The following is a 16,141-nucleotide window of genomic DNA, read 5'->3' on the forward strand; positions in this document are numbered from 1 at the left end:
CACACACACACACACACACACACACACACACACACACACACACACACACACACACACACACACGACACCAACAAAAACCCACTGGTAGTACATTTGCTGCTGGTGCCCCTCTGGCCACTAGCAGCGCCCCTCCAGCAGATGGCGCCCTTAGCATGTCCTAGTGTGTGACTGACTGGAGTACTGGCAGCTGTGGCATGATCACACCAAAATGCAGGCAGACAGAGAAATCCTCATTCAATCCAGTGGAGAAATCCAGAAAACCCACCCCTGTTTGAGGCGTCACAGCTCGGTCACCGTTTGAGTTACAGACTTGTTTCAAAGTTTAAACGAGTCACGAGACTCAGATCTATAAATCTCCCATTTACATGATTTTGCTATCTTTTACCGTTTTTGAATTATGGCAGTTTTAGTTTGAGAGTGTTTTCTGCTCCCTCTGAGCTCTTACAATGGGTGTGTATTGCGCATTCCTGAGGCAGCTAGAGTGAGTCACATGTCCAGGCAGAGTGCAGAGCAGAGCACACCAGAGTCAAAAATGTTTGAAAACTCTTCACAGCTCCCACAAACTTGGTCCAATCCACATCAAAACTACATATTTTTGTAGGAATTTTTGTCCTCTTTCCCTCTGCATAGTTTTCAAAGCCGTCAGACTTTTACTTTAGACTCCAGGGGCTTAATTAGTGCCAAAAGTCAGTCTCTTCCCACCAAACTCCCACCAAAAATGAGGTTTTGGCTCTGGCCACTCCGACTTGGAGGGCTTATAAAATCCAAACGATTCGAATGAATAACAAGTCTTTAGCAACTTTTGTTCAGCACTGTGTCCTCTGTCATCTCTTAAATATTCAAGACGCTGACACTTACGGCCTGGGAGGAGAAAGATTTTGTTCAAAGCGGAATTTTGGGTGTGAACGTGAACATTCCAATGCAAATTGCGGACTTCCTGTTGGTTTTAGGTCGGGGGTGTCAGCGCGTGATTTGTAGGGCTTGATGAGACCTACATTTCGGCGTTGGTTTGGTGTTTGTATCACATTCCTGTGGCCCGCAGCGGCTGCCTTTGTGTGCCTAGGTGGCGCTACCGAGCCCATTTTTGCACTTAGGGGGTCCGTTTGTCCATTTTATCAAATTTTTCGCCAGACCTGGCCTGCGTGCCGAATTTGGTGAGTTTTTGAGCGTGTTTAGGGGGTCAAATTAAGGCCTAATGACACGAGATAATAATAAGAAGAAGAAAAAAAAAAAAACGAAGCAATAACAATAGGGCTTCGCACTGTTCCAGTGCTCGGGCCCTAAATATAAAAACATAAAAACATGTGAACTGGCAGCACAGTGACACAGAGCTGCAGCCTGATGTGGCCCGGACTTTGTGTCTGTGGTCATTATGATATGAAATGCTGCCACCAAGTGGTGAAAGATGAAACTGTACTTTGCTTTGCTTCCTGATTTGCAGTGAGCAGACTGTCAGTGTGGCATTTATTTAAGAATCAGATCTGCTCCAGTCTCATGTGACTACAGGCTGCAGTTTGATTGATTGCATTTTGTTTGTAGAACTGATCAATAATACTCTGGTTATAAATACATTTGTTGGATATCAGCATATACAACAATACACGTTGTGTAATCTAGAATCAGAATCAGATTTAGAAATACTTTATTGATCCCTGGGCAGAAACTGGGTCAGTTGCATTTGCTCAAATTCTCAAGAGAAAAATAGAAAAAGAAATAATAATTATAAAAAATATGTGCATGAAAACAACAACAACAACAACCACAACAAAAATGCATAAACATTTGCATTAATCCTACAAAAATATTACAAGAATAATTATTATTATCACATATGACTTCAGCGTGAATACTGGACTTTTTGTATGTTGTTTTTCTTGCCTTTTGCTTGAAATAAATCAATATCAGGAATAATCCAGTTGTATTGGTTCTGGCCTTCAAACACCCACAACGGTCAAATCACATGTGCTTTCAGTGCTGATGGGTCACGTCTGGGATTTGAGCTTTTTTCTCACACATTAAATTCATCAGCCAAAACAACAAAAAATCTCACGTTTTTATTAGTAGATGTTTGAATTTGTGTTTTATTTCTTCTGACAGGATGAAAGTGTCCAGGTGTTTCTATCAGCTCGTGCTCTATACTCAGTTTATTAGACAACTGGTGCAATGGGGATTTTTCAGTTTCATGGCTGAATTTAACAAAGGACCTTTTAAATGTTAAGTTAATCAAATTATTGGAGCTGCTGCTGCTGTGGAAACTGGAAAACTTCCCTCTGGCTTTCAACCAACACGGTCGCCAGAGTAAAATGTTGTCATTTTACATTTCTGCAAAGCAACAAATATGTTAAAATGTCAACATTTCTGAAACAAAAATACACTGTGCATCAACATTTAGAGCTCTAGACCGGTAATGTTCATGCATTAGCCACCGTTAGTACTTGGTCAAGGTTAGGAAGAGGTCACAGTTAATGTTAGAGAACATCAGCTAACATGTAAACACGGCTTTTGCCCGACACGGGACTTGACTCCTGGTCTGCAGAATCAATGTCCTGCGTTTTTTTACTCGCTTTATTCCTCATCATGTCCTATTTTAGTTTGCAGAAATGTAAGATGCCAACATTTTTTTTCCTGGCGATTGGACTGATTCGACACAGCCAAACAGATGTAGACTTCCAGGTTACTTCCTGGTGTGATGGATGCTCTGACTGGTTGACAGCTTCTTGCCAAATCGGCTAAAATTCCCAAGTCGTTCCAGCACCGGATATTTGTTCCTCTGACACAGACTGTTCTGTGCTTTGACTGATGCCTCCTTTAAACCACTGAAACATCAGAATGGTGCTACAAGTGTTAGAAATAAATGTCCAACAGAGATTGAGATTAATTTGCTGGTTGCGTGATGTTGACCGAGTTAATCTCTCAGATAAATTATGAGTCAGTCATTCAATCCCAACAACAAGGTGGAATAATCTCATCTGAATCTGCATGCTGAAGTCTTCCATGACATTGTAGAGCTCAGTCCCTTCAACCCCTTCAGCCCAGAGTTACCTGCACACAGGTGAGGTCAGTGTACCCGGAGCAGCGCCCCCTATTGGTACCAGAGGAGGTCACTGCTGTGTTTGTTCTGCCACCAGCGACATCTGCCCTCTTACGCCTGCAAAATGTGGCAAAGTGAGTTTCCTCATTGAGTTTGGGAATGCAGTTTATTTATTTAGCCTCATTTCCAGCTGATTTAGTGTTAAACTGCAGTATTGCCTTAATTTCAAAATAATTAATTTCTTTGTTATCCATTTCTCTTTTATGTAATTAACACAGACCACTGCTTGCTGTCACTAAAGGGGAAGTTCTTGTGAAAATAAACACCTTTATAGTGGGATCTGCTGCCTCACTCTCCCTAATCTGGCTACCTCAGTGCCAATATCGGATGTCACTAAGCTCCAGCCCTCTCACCAGTTAGATTATGCCCAACAACGCGTGAATAATCTGCTTTTAGCTATAAAGACATCTGTGTATGAACAGAATATGAACAAGCTGGGAGACTCAGTAAAAGACTCAGGAAACGGACCGACGCAGATCAGTTATGATATCATGTTTATTAAAAATTGTAAGACTCAAAATAAATCAAAATTCTGACTACCGTGCTCATTCATACTCTATTTTTTTCAATGATTTCAGTTCATTGTAATTGACACGATAGAAAACAGGCAGAATAAAAACTTTCAACAACTTAAATTTTTATCATCATCACCAAAATCTGCCTTTTTCTTTTTTCTTTTTTTTTAAATTCAACTCAGCCTCTTCGGTTCAGCTGTGTGTGTGTGTATGTGTGTGTGTGTGTGTGTGTATGTGTGTGTGTGGGTGTCATTAACATTCAGTTTCCATCTCAGCTCCCTTCTCCCAGCACAGATCTAATCAGGCACTTACACAGTTAGGGTTAAAAAAAGACAGAATGAACAATATTATCAACTAAAAATCTAATCAAATTAAAACTGAAACTCAAAATAATTGCTCTCATGTGCACTGTTAACTGTGTTATATTATTTGCATGAGCTCTGCCTGACTCCCAGCAGAGCAACTTCAATCAACAAACTCTCCCAATAAAAAAAAAGACTCATAGCGACTCTGAGCTTTACAGGTCGATGAGAAACTGGAATCTGTGAAGAAAATGACAAAAAACGAGCATTTGATTACAAAACAGAAACGAAAATGAAACGGACGACAGATGCTACACGGTTCTTCCCATTGTGACGCACGAATGGCGACGTTAAAAAATCTGACCTGTGAACAGAAGCAGAATCGTAAAAACAAGCTGATCCGACGTCTTAAAACGACAAAATCTGAACCTTCGATTTAGTTCGTTAAAAACACTGAAAATCTTTTGTATCTTCACGTCACTTCAAAGAAAAACTACCATGAAACTGAACGCTCTCATTATTGAATGCAAAAAGTTCATGCATGTGCTCTGGGGGTGGTTGAAAGGCATTCTGGGAAATGTATGAAATCTGTAACAGATAGATGAAAGTCAGGTGCGACTAAACAGCAAATTACAGCATCTCGTCTAAAGATAAATGCTGCATGAACTGGACATGAAGAGACACACTGGACGTGAGAGACACAGTGGACACACACCTTCTGCATGTGTCTGCTCTGAAAACGCTTTGATTTTGAAAAGTCAAATGAGACAAAAAATGACTTTTTTTTTCCCCCCACATTTTTTGGAGCCAAAGTCATGCATTCAAGGCACAAATGATTTCCAAATGTAATACTGAAGTACTGAAAATTAAGCACGTGGTACAACTGATAATCCCATATATATGCACAAAACATGAACATGATATGGTGTGGCTCCAAATATAAAAAATCAGACTGAACAGGCCATGAAACAGAAGCATCAAATTAGGAATGTTGGGTTTTCATCAACATGCTGGTTAAAGGAATAATACTACAACGTTTTTGGCAAAATCCCCTTTTTTCCAACTTTTCCAGACTGAGACAAAATGTTGGATATCACTTTCTCCTTTGTTTGTCCAGTGGTTTGATTTTTATGGTTAGCATTTCCTGTTAGCTTAGCATAAAGACTTGGAGTCTATGGGAGTCGTTAGCCTGGATCAGTGAATGTGAATAAATAAACCTTCCAGCAGCTCTGAAGCTTTCTGATGTACACAGTGGATCATATGGATTTGAAACAAACATCCCCAGAGCTGCTGTAAGTTTTATTTTTTCCTCTTTGACCGAACCAGGCTAACGACTCCCATAGACTTCAAGTCTTTAAGCTAAGCTAACACAAAATGCTAGCCAAAGGAAGCGAACCACTGGACGTTCAGAGGTGAAAATGGTATCAAACATCTTGTCTTGGAAAAGTGTATTTTGCCCAAAACGTTGGAGTATTCTTTTAAAGGAAAGTCCCGGTGTTTGACGTTTTCTTTTCACTGTGTTGTGTTTTAAACCGTGTGCCTCAACATTATGTAAGATAATTAGACTCCAGTGTTTGCATGTCTTGTCCAAAACAAGACAATTTAAGCAAACAAGGTATTCAGGCCTGAATGATGTCGACAGAATGTACAACTATGAAACATGCAGCGATGTTCAGCTGCTTTTGATTTTTAACCCTTCAGCGTCTTCAGTTCCACGGTGTGTGTGTTTATATGCAGACGACGCCTCGGTATCAGTTAACACCTAGAAAACATCTTTCAGTACCTCAGATACCTTTAATCACGGTCAAAAAGTGATATTGATTGGCCTCCAGAAACAACTAACTGCACTGAAATGAAGTAAAAAAAAAAAAAAAAAAAAAAAAAAGTCCCAAAAAATATGTTTCAGTGTTTCTGATCCCTTTCAATGTCTTCTAGAGTGGCAACAATCTGAAAGTGAGGCTTTTTTTCACCCCTTAGTCGGTGTTAGCACGATGAAGCTCGTTTCACAGGAAATATGAAGGACAGGAAAGCAAAGGAAGCAAAAGAAGAGACAGACATGCAGCTGTAAGGAACATGAAGTATGTTTAGTGTGGCTGTGTGCAGTTCTGATGGATTTTTATCCGGATAAATTAAGGTTTAAAACTGTCCCTCTTTTGAATCAGGAAGTGTGCAGAAGTGCATTTCCTCTCTGTAACCCTTTACAAAGCAGACACACGTGGCGTACCGTTCACTGCTAATGCACACAGCGAAACATCGGGTCTATTTTAATGTCTGAGCGGGAAAACGGAGGAGCTACATGCCTGCTGTGGAAACGATCGAGTGATCAGTTCCCTCTTGGCTTTAGATTCATATGCGTTTTTCATTTCCTGTTCATATCTATATCACAATCACACCTATATATATATATATATATAAAAAATCTCCCATAAGTCCTACAAACCAAGGTTTTGCAAAACAAACTGCACTTTGTTTCCCATATTGGCAAATATAGAAAGAAATAAAGGGCAGCGCGATTTTAATCTTGAGAGCTACAGCAGAAAAGTTAACAAAATAAATGTTCCCTATTGTAGTCCAGGCTGTAAAGGTGCATAAGGGGCCAGTGTGTGCACGTTTGGCAGAAATCACTTGATAATTTTTGGTCCAGATGAACACTGAGGGGTCCTCTTTCAATCCTGATATGTGGCAAACCTAATTAACCCCTAATTTGCATGTATAACTAGTTGCTAATTAGATAAAATCTTAAAACTCTGTGTTTTTTTTTTTTTTTTTAAAAAGACACAACTATAAGGCCACATTCAATCCACACAACTATAAGGCCACATTCAATCCAGTTTTCATGTTGGCTGAAAAGAGGAATCGACCCAAATGACTGGAAAAAGATCTTGAGTCAAGCTGCAAATGCAAAAAAAAAAAAAAAATTCCATACACTGAGAATACGCTGCACTGGAGCTAAGCTATGGCCAAAGTTGTATTTAATTATTGCATTTTCTATGCTGTTGTTTTGCTTTAATTTGGCTGTTAAAGCACTTTATTATTACTGTTATTGTTATTACTACTTCAGATTGTACAGCACATATCACTGCAGAGTCTCATGTCTTATTATTTTGGGGATTTTTTTTTTTTGATCCCCCTCCCAAACCAGGTGTGCAGCAGAAACGCAGTGAGCATGTAAAATGTGCAGCTTCCCACAGCTTTCACAGCTTCCTCTGTTTGACATCTTAATTTCAGGTACAAATCTTTGCACTCTTGAGGTTTCTCACGTCTTGATCGCTTGCTTGTTTGTGCAACTTCTCCTTTCTTTTCCCGGTTTTCAATCTCGTATGTGCAAATAAACGGAACCTAAACCCCCCCGCGTGTTTCGGGTGGGCCGTGTTAGTCGGAGTGAAGAGAGAGAGCCACTTTGAGGCAGCCGAGCTCTTCACCCTGGCCGCCCAGGACGCCCTGCACCCGGTAGTTCCCGTTGGTGAGCCAGTAGGGCAGATCCATGTAGGGCAGGTAGAACTCAGACTGCGGCAGAGAGTAGGAGCCCTGAGGAGACAGGAGAGGAGGCATTAGGGCGGCAGCTGACCGAGATGCTCACAGTCATATTTCCTCAATTAACCCATTAATCATTTAGTCTGTTAAAGTGTCAAAGACAAAGCCACAGTCTCATGGGGAGTTGGAATCAGGCAATCCTTCACGTTTACTGGAAAGAATGACTCGAATAACTAACTGGTTATCGAAATCATATTTGGGTCATTTGTATGTCATTTGACTAATTGATTAATCACCGATTAATGCATGTCACCACTGAGCTCACAGAGTGGTGACATGCAGAAATCCAATATCAGACCAGACGCAGCATGTGATACACAAATAAATGTCATGGCCCACTCAAAGAAAATTGACTTTTATTTTCTCGATTTTATGTGTTTCCTGTTGACACAGGATGTTTGGGAGCAGGGAAGGATCGTCCACAAGCGCAAACCGACGGGATGCCAGTTTGGGCACGCCACGCAGATTTATCTGAAGCGATGAGGTGGAAGATAGAGGATGTTTACAGATTTTATTGGTTAATATTTTAATGGGCACCCACTAGTGCAGAATGAATTTAAGATACTCTGTATGAGAGGAGGCGCCACGACTAGGAAACGCCGTCATAAAAACAGTCTGAATGAACAAAGGCAAAATCCCCATGTTGCTGCTTTACTGTGGCACTGAGACATCCTGCCTTTAACCCTCCTATTATGTTTGGGGTTAATTTGACCCCATTCAGTGTTTAACGTCTCTAAATAAATGATTATCATCATTTTTTTTCGCTTCATATTTAATGAGTTTTCCTAATGTAATGGGTACTACCGGGTAAACATGAAATTCACATGATATGTTTTCAATGTCCTGTACACACTTTGTACGCATCGGTTATAAATAACAAAAATCTGTACTTAGAAATAATATAAAGCCATTAAAACACCACAAATTAATTTTTTTTTTTCCAATTTTAGGTCAATCAGTGAGATTTTATGGTGATTTGCAGATTTTTCCATAGTGGTGTAACAGGAATACTGGATGTATAAGTGGTGGTGGGGGAGTTATGTTTTATTATAAAGGCTATTTAGGTCGTCAAGAAACATAAAGTACCTGACACATAAACTTTGGTAACAATTTTAATTATAGTAATTTTGTGGAGGTTTAAACTGCTGGGGTCAAACTGACCTCAAACATAAAAGATGTTCGTAAATTCGAACATAACAGGAGGGTTAAGACCAGGTAGGAAGCTCTTATTCCCACCTCTGGAAATTTTGAGAAATACAGGGTAAGGATAGAAACCTAATTAAATAAATACACACTGATTACTAAAAAAATAATATATTGGAGAGTTGTTAGAAATGAAAAGCACAGACTGCACATCAGGTATATATTCCTGATTGTAAAAGAGATGTTTGAGGCGGACGTACGGCCTTGAAGGGGCAGTGGCAGGGCAGGCCGTAGGTGTGCAGCGGCTCGGGACAGTCCTGGCCCGGCGGGATCAGCTGGTTCAGGAGGTCGCAGGCATCCGGGTAGTGGCAGCTGCCGATCTCCTCCACGCAGGGGATCTTCACCCAGAAACCTGCCACCTCCTTCTCCAGAGTCACGTTCACCTGAGGAAATGAGAGGAGGGAGGAGAAAAGAGATGAAAACCAGAGGGAAGCGACATTATCAAAGCTGGAAAAGACCGTGCATGCTCAGTGAGGAAAATTAGGAAAATTCAAGATGTTATATATGATATACACGGAGAAAAAAAAAAAAAAAAAAACAGTGAATGAGCTCAAAAATGACCTAAACAAAAAAAACAAAGCGCACGCGGGTGAAAAGGGGACGAGAACATTACACCTGAAACGAGGAACAGGCTGGACTGTAAAGTGTAAAAAGCAGAAACGCTCAGTGAGACTTTGAGGAAGGGACATGGTGTAACGTGTGTTTGCTGCCATGAACCGAAAACCTTTTAACAACCCAAAGTAACCTGCCGCTCTTTCACTTCCTGTTTGTTTCTAGGCCAAGGAATCAACTTTCTCGAGCTACTTTTATCATTTCATCTGCCAAAAAAAAGAAGAAGAAAGTACTAAATAGATAAACAGCTGCCCACTGAAGTGACTAATTTTCCAGCCACGGCCAAAGTTTGGCACCGTTTGATGAACTCACTGTTTTGTTCACTGTTTCTTCCCATTTTTTTCCACCATGTCACACACACACACACACACGCACACACTTTGAGCCCAGTAACACACTGCAGCTACACATTTTAAAAGGCTGTGACTGAACACTTGACATCACACAGCATGTAGGTTTATCATAGTGCACCGTTGCTCACACACTTCCTTATTTTCTCTGCTGCCTGCAGGTTCAGTCTGGCATGAAAAAAATGGCATAGCTAAAGGATGAGATGATATGCTTCTCACAACTATCGTAATATGATCTGATAAGTGATGAGGGCTTCACGGGTCGATACAACTGCAATACCAAGCTCAATAATAACAAAGTCTGACTGTGCAACCTGAGCCACAAGTATTAAAAATATCATCATTACAAAATACAGACAATTAGAATTTCTTTGCTTGATAACTGAAAAACAACTGTAAAACAACTGTTATCCGGTGCTTGCCTGCAAAATCCCGTGTTGAAAATGACCAGAATTTTCCTTTAATGTTAATTTTGACAGCTGAGAAGATTGAACCTCATCTGCTTTGACACACACACGACAGAGGGTGGTTGGCAAATTCAGTTTAACGCCATGAGGTGTGTTAAAAAGCCGCACAGCTGGTTAGCCTCAGTGTCAGATCAGGAGATAATTAACAGTTTAGGACACAAAAATGAGCCTCATAAACCCAGACGGTTAAGAGGCAGGTTAAGTTTTTTTTTTTGTTTGTTTTTTTTTTAGTTCAGTTTTTATTGATGGAAACACATGTGATCTAGGTGGAGTTACGGATGAACTCTACTGACTCACAAGGTTTCTCGTTGCTGCAGGCTGCACACATGACCGCAGCATGAGACTGACTCTGAGCTGGAAACAGGACACACATCTATTCCTGCTGGGTTAAAAAAAAAAATAAAAAAATCCACCACTCAATTCCAGAGGAGATCCAAAGGTAGAGCATCCAAATTATGGAAAATCTAAAATGACGCACAAGACAGGTAGATCTTTTCTATTTGATGTGATTCTGCAGCCATAAAACAACGGCATCTTTACAATGAAATATTGTGATTGGCCTGCAATGAAAACACGTGCCGATATGCGAAATCGATCAAATCTGTCCTGGCCGTGGCCGTGGTCAGGATCGTCTCAGGGAGAAAATCAGCCAAACCTCTTCTAAAACTTTATATACAAATAAATATGGCATGTTTTCCATAACCTAAGTTGAAGAGGTTTTTCTTATTTTGCCCAGTGAATGTGCACATTTTGAAAAACACTGTGTTTTATGTCTGCGTCTGCCAGTGGTCCTTCACAATAAGAGCTGGCATAATAAAATGTTCTTTCCACCACAGGAGAGACTTGATGTTCTCTGCAATCAGGTGGAGAAAAAAAAAACATGTGCACATATCGGAATCGGCATCAGCCATCTGCCAAAAAGAGAGCAAAAAAATCTAATACTGTGCCTCCCTGACTTCCACACAGTCACACGTAGAGCTGCTGATCAGTGCCTTGCTCAAGGGCACAGCAGCAGCCTGTTGTGCACGTTACGTAGAGCTTTGTGTTTGTGCAGCTCCTCTTCATCAGCATGGGCTTTCAATCTAAAATGCATCAAAACGTCGAGCTTTAGTCTTGACGGCGTTTTTGCTTCAAGGCTGGAGCTCGTGCCATTATCCCGCTATTGGTTCCAAACAGGTAATTTGGTCATCTGAGTTTCCGTAGGCTGCTGGTTCAGTGCACATGTCTTGACTGATGACAAATATGGTGTTCGTAAAAATATATTTTTTGATTTAGAAAATAATTTTGTTCATATTGTATTTTAATGGTAACTGGACTGCACTTCTATAGTGCTTTTCTAGTCTACTGACCACTCAGAGTGCTTGACAATGTTTGCCTCTCTCTCACACACACACACACACACACACACACACACACACACACACACACACACAGACACTTGAGCACTGGACCTCAATTAGGATGATATGAGCCACGCCGCCCCTTTAATGATATATTTTTTTTATGCTATATTTTTATTTGAAGTTCTTAGACAAAAGCACTTGGGAAATTTTGCCCTTTAAATGAAACGAGCACGAAAACATCCAGACCCACGGTGCACTTACTAAACATGCCTACTGAAGCTGTTTGTCCAGCTTGACTCGGCTCTACTCGACTCTGTTTGCTTTTACTTACTGGGTTTAGTTTCCCTCTGCAGATAGTAAACCCTCTGAAGCCCTGCCAGCCGCTTGTGGGTGTGGTGACTGGTTTTTCCTTCCTTCCCCACCAGAGCCCTTCACAGGAGGGTTTTATTTTCCAAAAAACTGCAAGACCAAGTCGAAACGGCTGCTTCACATGAACAATATCAGTGCAACTAAGAGGTTTTCTGATTGTTTTTTTTTTCCATGGATAGATAATCAGCTATGATCCAACTTTGACGAGTGTTGCTTTGGCATTTTCTGGTTGTGCACAGTCAGTGGCCACTGTGTGTTACTGTGCACGCGTCCCGTGCAGGTCGTCCACAGGTGACTGAGTGGGTCATCACAGTTTGCACAGCTTGCATGGCCCGGAGCAGCCAGTTCTCCTTTCCTAGGATTGTGAAGGAATTAAATGACTGCCCAAAGTTTAACATTGCCGCCCTAAAAAATAAAAATAAAAATAATTGGCCCACCGGCACCTCACCTTCATCCTCCTCCTCTCCCTCAGCGCTCACCAGGAGGTGAAAGCCGACCCCAGATTCGTCTGCTTAGTGTTTCTCTTCCCTAGGTTTCCTTTTTCGCGCCTGCAGTTTTTGTAGCTCCTTATTGGATGTTGTGCAATTGATCTGGTGCGGTGCTGCGCTGTGATTGGCTGGGAGCTACACACCTCTTCTGGAGAAGAGTGCCGAGCTCAGCAAAACAAGAAAATCCAGGCAGAGGGCAGGGTCTCTGCAGACACACACACACACACACACACACACACTGCAAGTGGCTCAGAAATGATGACTGAGAGGGATTATTTTTGGATGAGTCTATATATTGTTTTTTAGGAAAATCCTACTCATTCTGCCTTTAACACGGGGAAAACCTCGTGGAGAGCTGCCAACAGGCCGTCCGAGCTGTGAGGAGCTCTGCATGTTGGTGATCTGCTCACACGAGGCTCACAGGATCCCAGGCAGATCCAGACATGTTTGCTCGAGTGTCGCTGAGCTGCAGATCTGACACAGATCTGAGATCAGCTTAGACAGGACCGCACAACGGGACGTTAGTCATGTTTCTCCTGAACTGCAACTCAACAGACAGAGCTGTTGATCAATACCAGTGACTCTGTGATTACTTGGCCAGCAAACACACACACACACACACACATGCATTTTTCTCACCTTATTAGACTGTTGTAGCTGTTTTATTATTTTTCCTCTACCTGCCTGGTCGTCATATCCGCATTACTGATGACTCTTTAGCTATAATCTCTTGTGTCTGAATATATTATGACAGTACCAATATTCATCCCTATAATATTGCCACAATATCGATATCGAGGTATTTGGTCAAACATGTTGTGATATTTGAATTTGTCCATATCACCCAGCCGTATATCAAACCAGTGTTGGCAAAGCAGAGTAAGAGGCTGGATTGGCTCACAGCTTTTCCTGTACCACGACATCACTGTGGGGTTACAGATTTAAGCAAAACATTCAGTATGAAAACACGTCCAGACTCAGGAGACCTCGCAGCCGGCTGACACAAGGCGGATCACCGGCGTACTCACCGACAGAGGGGTGCTCAGTTCGACGGACGTGGCCCCGGAGGCGGCGGCGGTCAGCTGTCCCGGGATGCTGATGGGATCCGGGGACAGCTGCAGGGTCTTCAGCACGGCCGGGGCGTCGGGCTTCCCGCAGTTCTTCCAGTCAAACCCCAGAATCTGTCAAACACACCGGGTGCAGTGTTCAAGTAGTCAGCTCCACTCAACAGATACTGATGATTCACGGTTTTCATGCAAAACCTCACACTCTTTTAACTCCACTCACTGTTTCCACTTGACATTTACAGCATAATCTTATCGCATAAAGTTACAGGTAACTGATGAGTCACACTTTTACTGAGCTACCTGACATTAAAAACAACTGATGGTTAGCAGTTTAACTCGGTTACTTTTTTAGCCTGTATCCTCATGCAAAACAACTACAGTAATTCTGTGAGAATGAAACTATGCAATATCACCAAAATGTGATATCATGCAACTATAAAAAACAAAAAACCCACAAAAACAACTTAATTTAAATTTAAAAAACAAAACAAAACCCTGATTTACACTAAAGTGACTATAAACTCACTATTGGTTTGCTTGCTACTAAAGATGCTTTAAATTCCCATATGCCTAAGACTGTAGGGATAACGTTACATATTTACTTTATACAGAAATTAATAGAATACTGTAGGAATATCATAATGATACAATGGACGATATAAAAGAAAACAGAATATTACATGTATATTAGGCTATAAACTCATTGAGTGCCTGAGACATAAGGTCAAAACAAAAATATTAGAGTGCATGGTTGATGTCATGATATGAGACAGGATGTTGTCTGAGATATCGTAATATCATGAAATGTAAGGGTTATTTTTATGTAATTATGGTATTATGTGAACAGCATATGATTGCAGTATTACATAGGAACCACAGGAGATACTGCAGTTAACAGAGTATTATGACAGTATTATAATGAAACCATATCAGATAATGTAGTGAACATAATATTAAAGCAGTATTATCGGAAAACCGTAAGAGATCGTGTGGTAAATAGACTATTATAACAGTATTGTACAGTTGTAGTGAAATGAATATTGCACTGTAGAGACACTACAGGAGATAATGTATCGAACAGAATATGATCGCATTTTTACAGGGAAACCATACAAAATAATGTCGTGAAATGAATATTATAGTTGTATTACAGAGAAACTGGGAGATACTACAGTTTATTGAGTATTATGGCAGTATTATAATGAAACCATATAAGATAATGAGGTGGACAGAATATTGTAGCACCATTACACGGAAACCACAGGAGATTATGCAGTGAACAGAATATTATAGCAGTATTGCAATGACCCACGGGCGATAGTGTAGTAAACAGACTATTATAGCAGTATTATATAGTTGTAGTGAACAGAGGATTGCTCTGTAGAACCACTACAGGAGATAATGTAGGCAACAGAATATGATCACAGTGTTACAGGGAAACCATGCAAAATATGGCACTGAATACAATATTACATCAGTATTACAGAGAAACTATAGGAGATTATGTAGTAAATAGACTATTATAGCACTATTATACAGTTGTGGTGAACTGAATATTGCAGACGCTACAGGACATAACGTACTGAGTAAAATATTATAGCAGTATTACAAGGAAACAATAGGAGAGAGTGTAGTAAACCGACTGTAACAGCAATATTATATAGTTCTGATAAACTGTAGAGACACTACAGGAGATGAGCGATGAAAAGAATATTATAGCAGCATTATACAGTTAGTAAAGTGAATATTACAATACAGAGACACTACAGGACATAGAGTACTGAATAGAATATTATAGCAGTATTACAGGGAAACCATAGAAGCCAGCGCGGTAAACAGAATATTATAGCAGTGTTATACAGCTGCAGTGGACAGGGTATTGCACTACAGAGACAGTACAGGACATAGAGTACTGACCAGATATTATAGCAGTATTATACAGTTATAGTAAACTGAATATTGCAGTGTAGAGACAGTACAGGACATAAGAGTACTGACCAGATATTATAGCAGTATTATACAGGTATAGTAAACTGAATATTGCAGTGTAGAGGCAGTACAGGACATAGAGTACTGACCAGATATTATAGCAGTATTATACAGGTATAGTAAGCTGAATATTGCAGTGTAGAGGCAGTACAGGACATAAAGTACTGAATAGGTATTATAGCAGTATTACAGGGAAACCATAGGAGCCAGTGCAGTAAACAGACCACTGGAGCAGTGTTATACAGCTGCAGTGCACACGGTATTGCACTGCACAGACACTACAGGAGATAAACAGTGTGTTACCTGGGCTCGTGTCTCTCCGTGTCACTCACCTTGGCGTGGCTCCGTCGCGTCTTGCCGTGATGTTTACTCTCCGCGAGCGGAGCGAGGCACGCGGCCAGGCTGACGGCCACCGCGAGCACGGCCAGGCTCCTCATGCTGCTCGGTGTGTGTGTATGTGTGTGTGTGTGTGAGAGAGAGAGAGTGTGTGTGTGTGTGTGTGTGTGTGTGTGTCCACAGGCTGTAAGGCAGCTGATCACTGGCTGAAGACACCGCTTGTCTCTGACTCTGTGTCCGCTACTTCCGTGTTTATCAACCCCAGTCACATGACCGCCCACTGTGTAAACGATGAGTCACGTGCTGTCATGCCCTGCGAGACACACACTGCGTTAATCAATAACACGCTAATGAGATTAATGTTGCTTTGTAGTAACACTAACAATTTATAGTGTCATGATTGGGATTTTTTTCTTCATTTTATACTCTTGTACTGCGCTTTGATAAGTGATTGATGAATGAAAATTATTACTAT

At 41.0% G+C, this 16,141-nt stretch overlaps 1 protein-coding gene across 1 annotated transcript; it reads right to left on the minus strand.

Annotated features, from left to right (window-relative positions):
• Positions 1-3,568: 3,568 nt before the first annotated feature.
• On the minus strand, positions 3,569-15,900 carry LOC115366228 (ganglioside GM2 activator). The gene is made up of 4 exons (XM_030061582.1): positions 15,663-15,900; positions 13,303-13,455; positions 8,846-9,028; positions 3,569-7,436 (listed from the first exon to the last, which is right to left on the minus strand). The coding sequence occupies exons 1-4, from the start codon at positions 15,765-15,767 to the stop codon at positions 7,281-7,283; spliced, it is 597 nt and encodes a 198-aa protein (XP_029917442.1). The 5' UTR covers positions 15,768-15,900; the 3' UTR covers positions 3,569-7,280.
• Positions 15,901-16,141: the final 241 nt, after the last annotated feature.

Source organism: Myripristis murdjan, chromosome 10 (assembly GCF_902150065.1).
Source record: "Myripristis murdjan chromosome 10, fMyrMur1.1, whole genome shotgun sequence".
Lineage (NCBI taxonomy): Eukaryota > Metazoa > Chordata > Actinopteri > Holocentriformes > Holocentridae > Myripristis > Myripristis murdjan.

Bases quoted from the DNA above. Each gene is read 5' to 3' on its own strand.
- LOC115366228 (XM_030061582.1), bottom strand. From the start codon at position 15,767: ATGAGGAGCCTGGCCGTGCTCGCGGTGGCCGTCAGCCTGGCCGCGTGC. The intron at 9,029-13,302 runs GTGAGTACGCCG...TCATTTCCTCAG, and splicing joins AACTGAGCACCCCTCTGTCG to GTGAACGTGACTCTGGAGAA. The intron at 7,437-8,845 runs GTACGTCCGCCT...CTGTCTCCTCAG, and splicing joins GCCACTGCCCCTTCAAGGCC to GGCTCCTACTCTCTGCCGCA.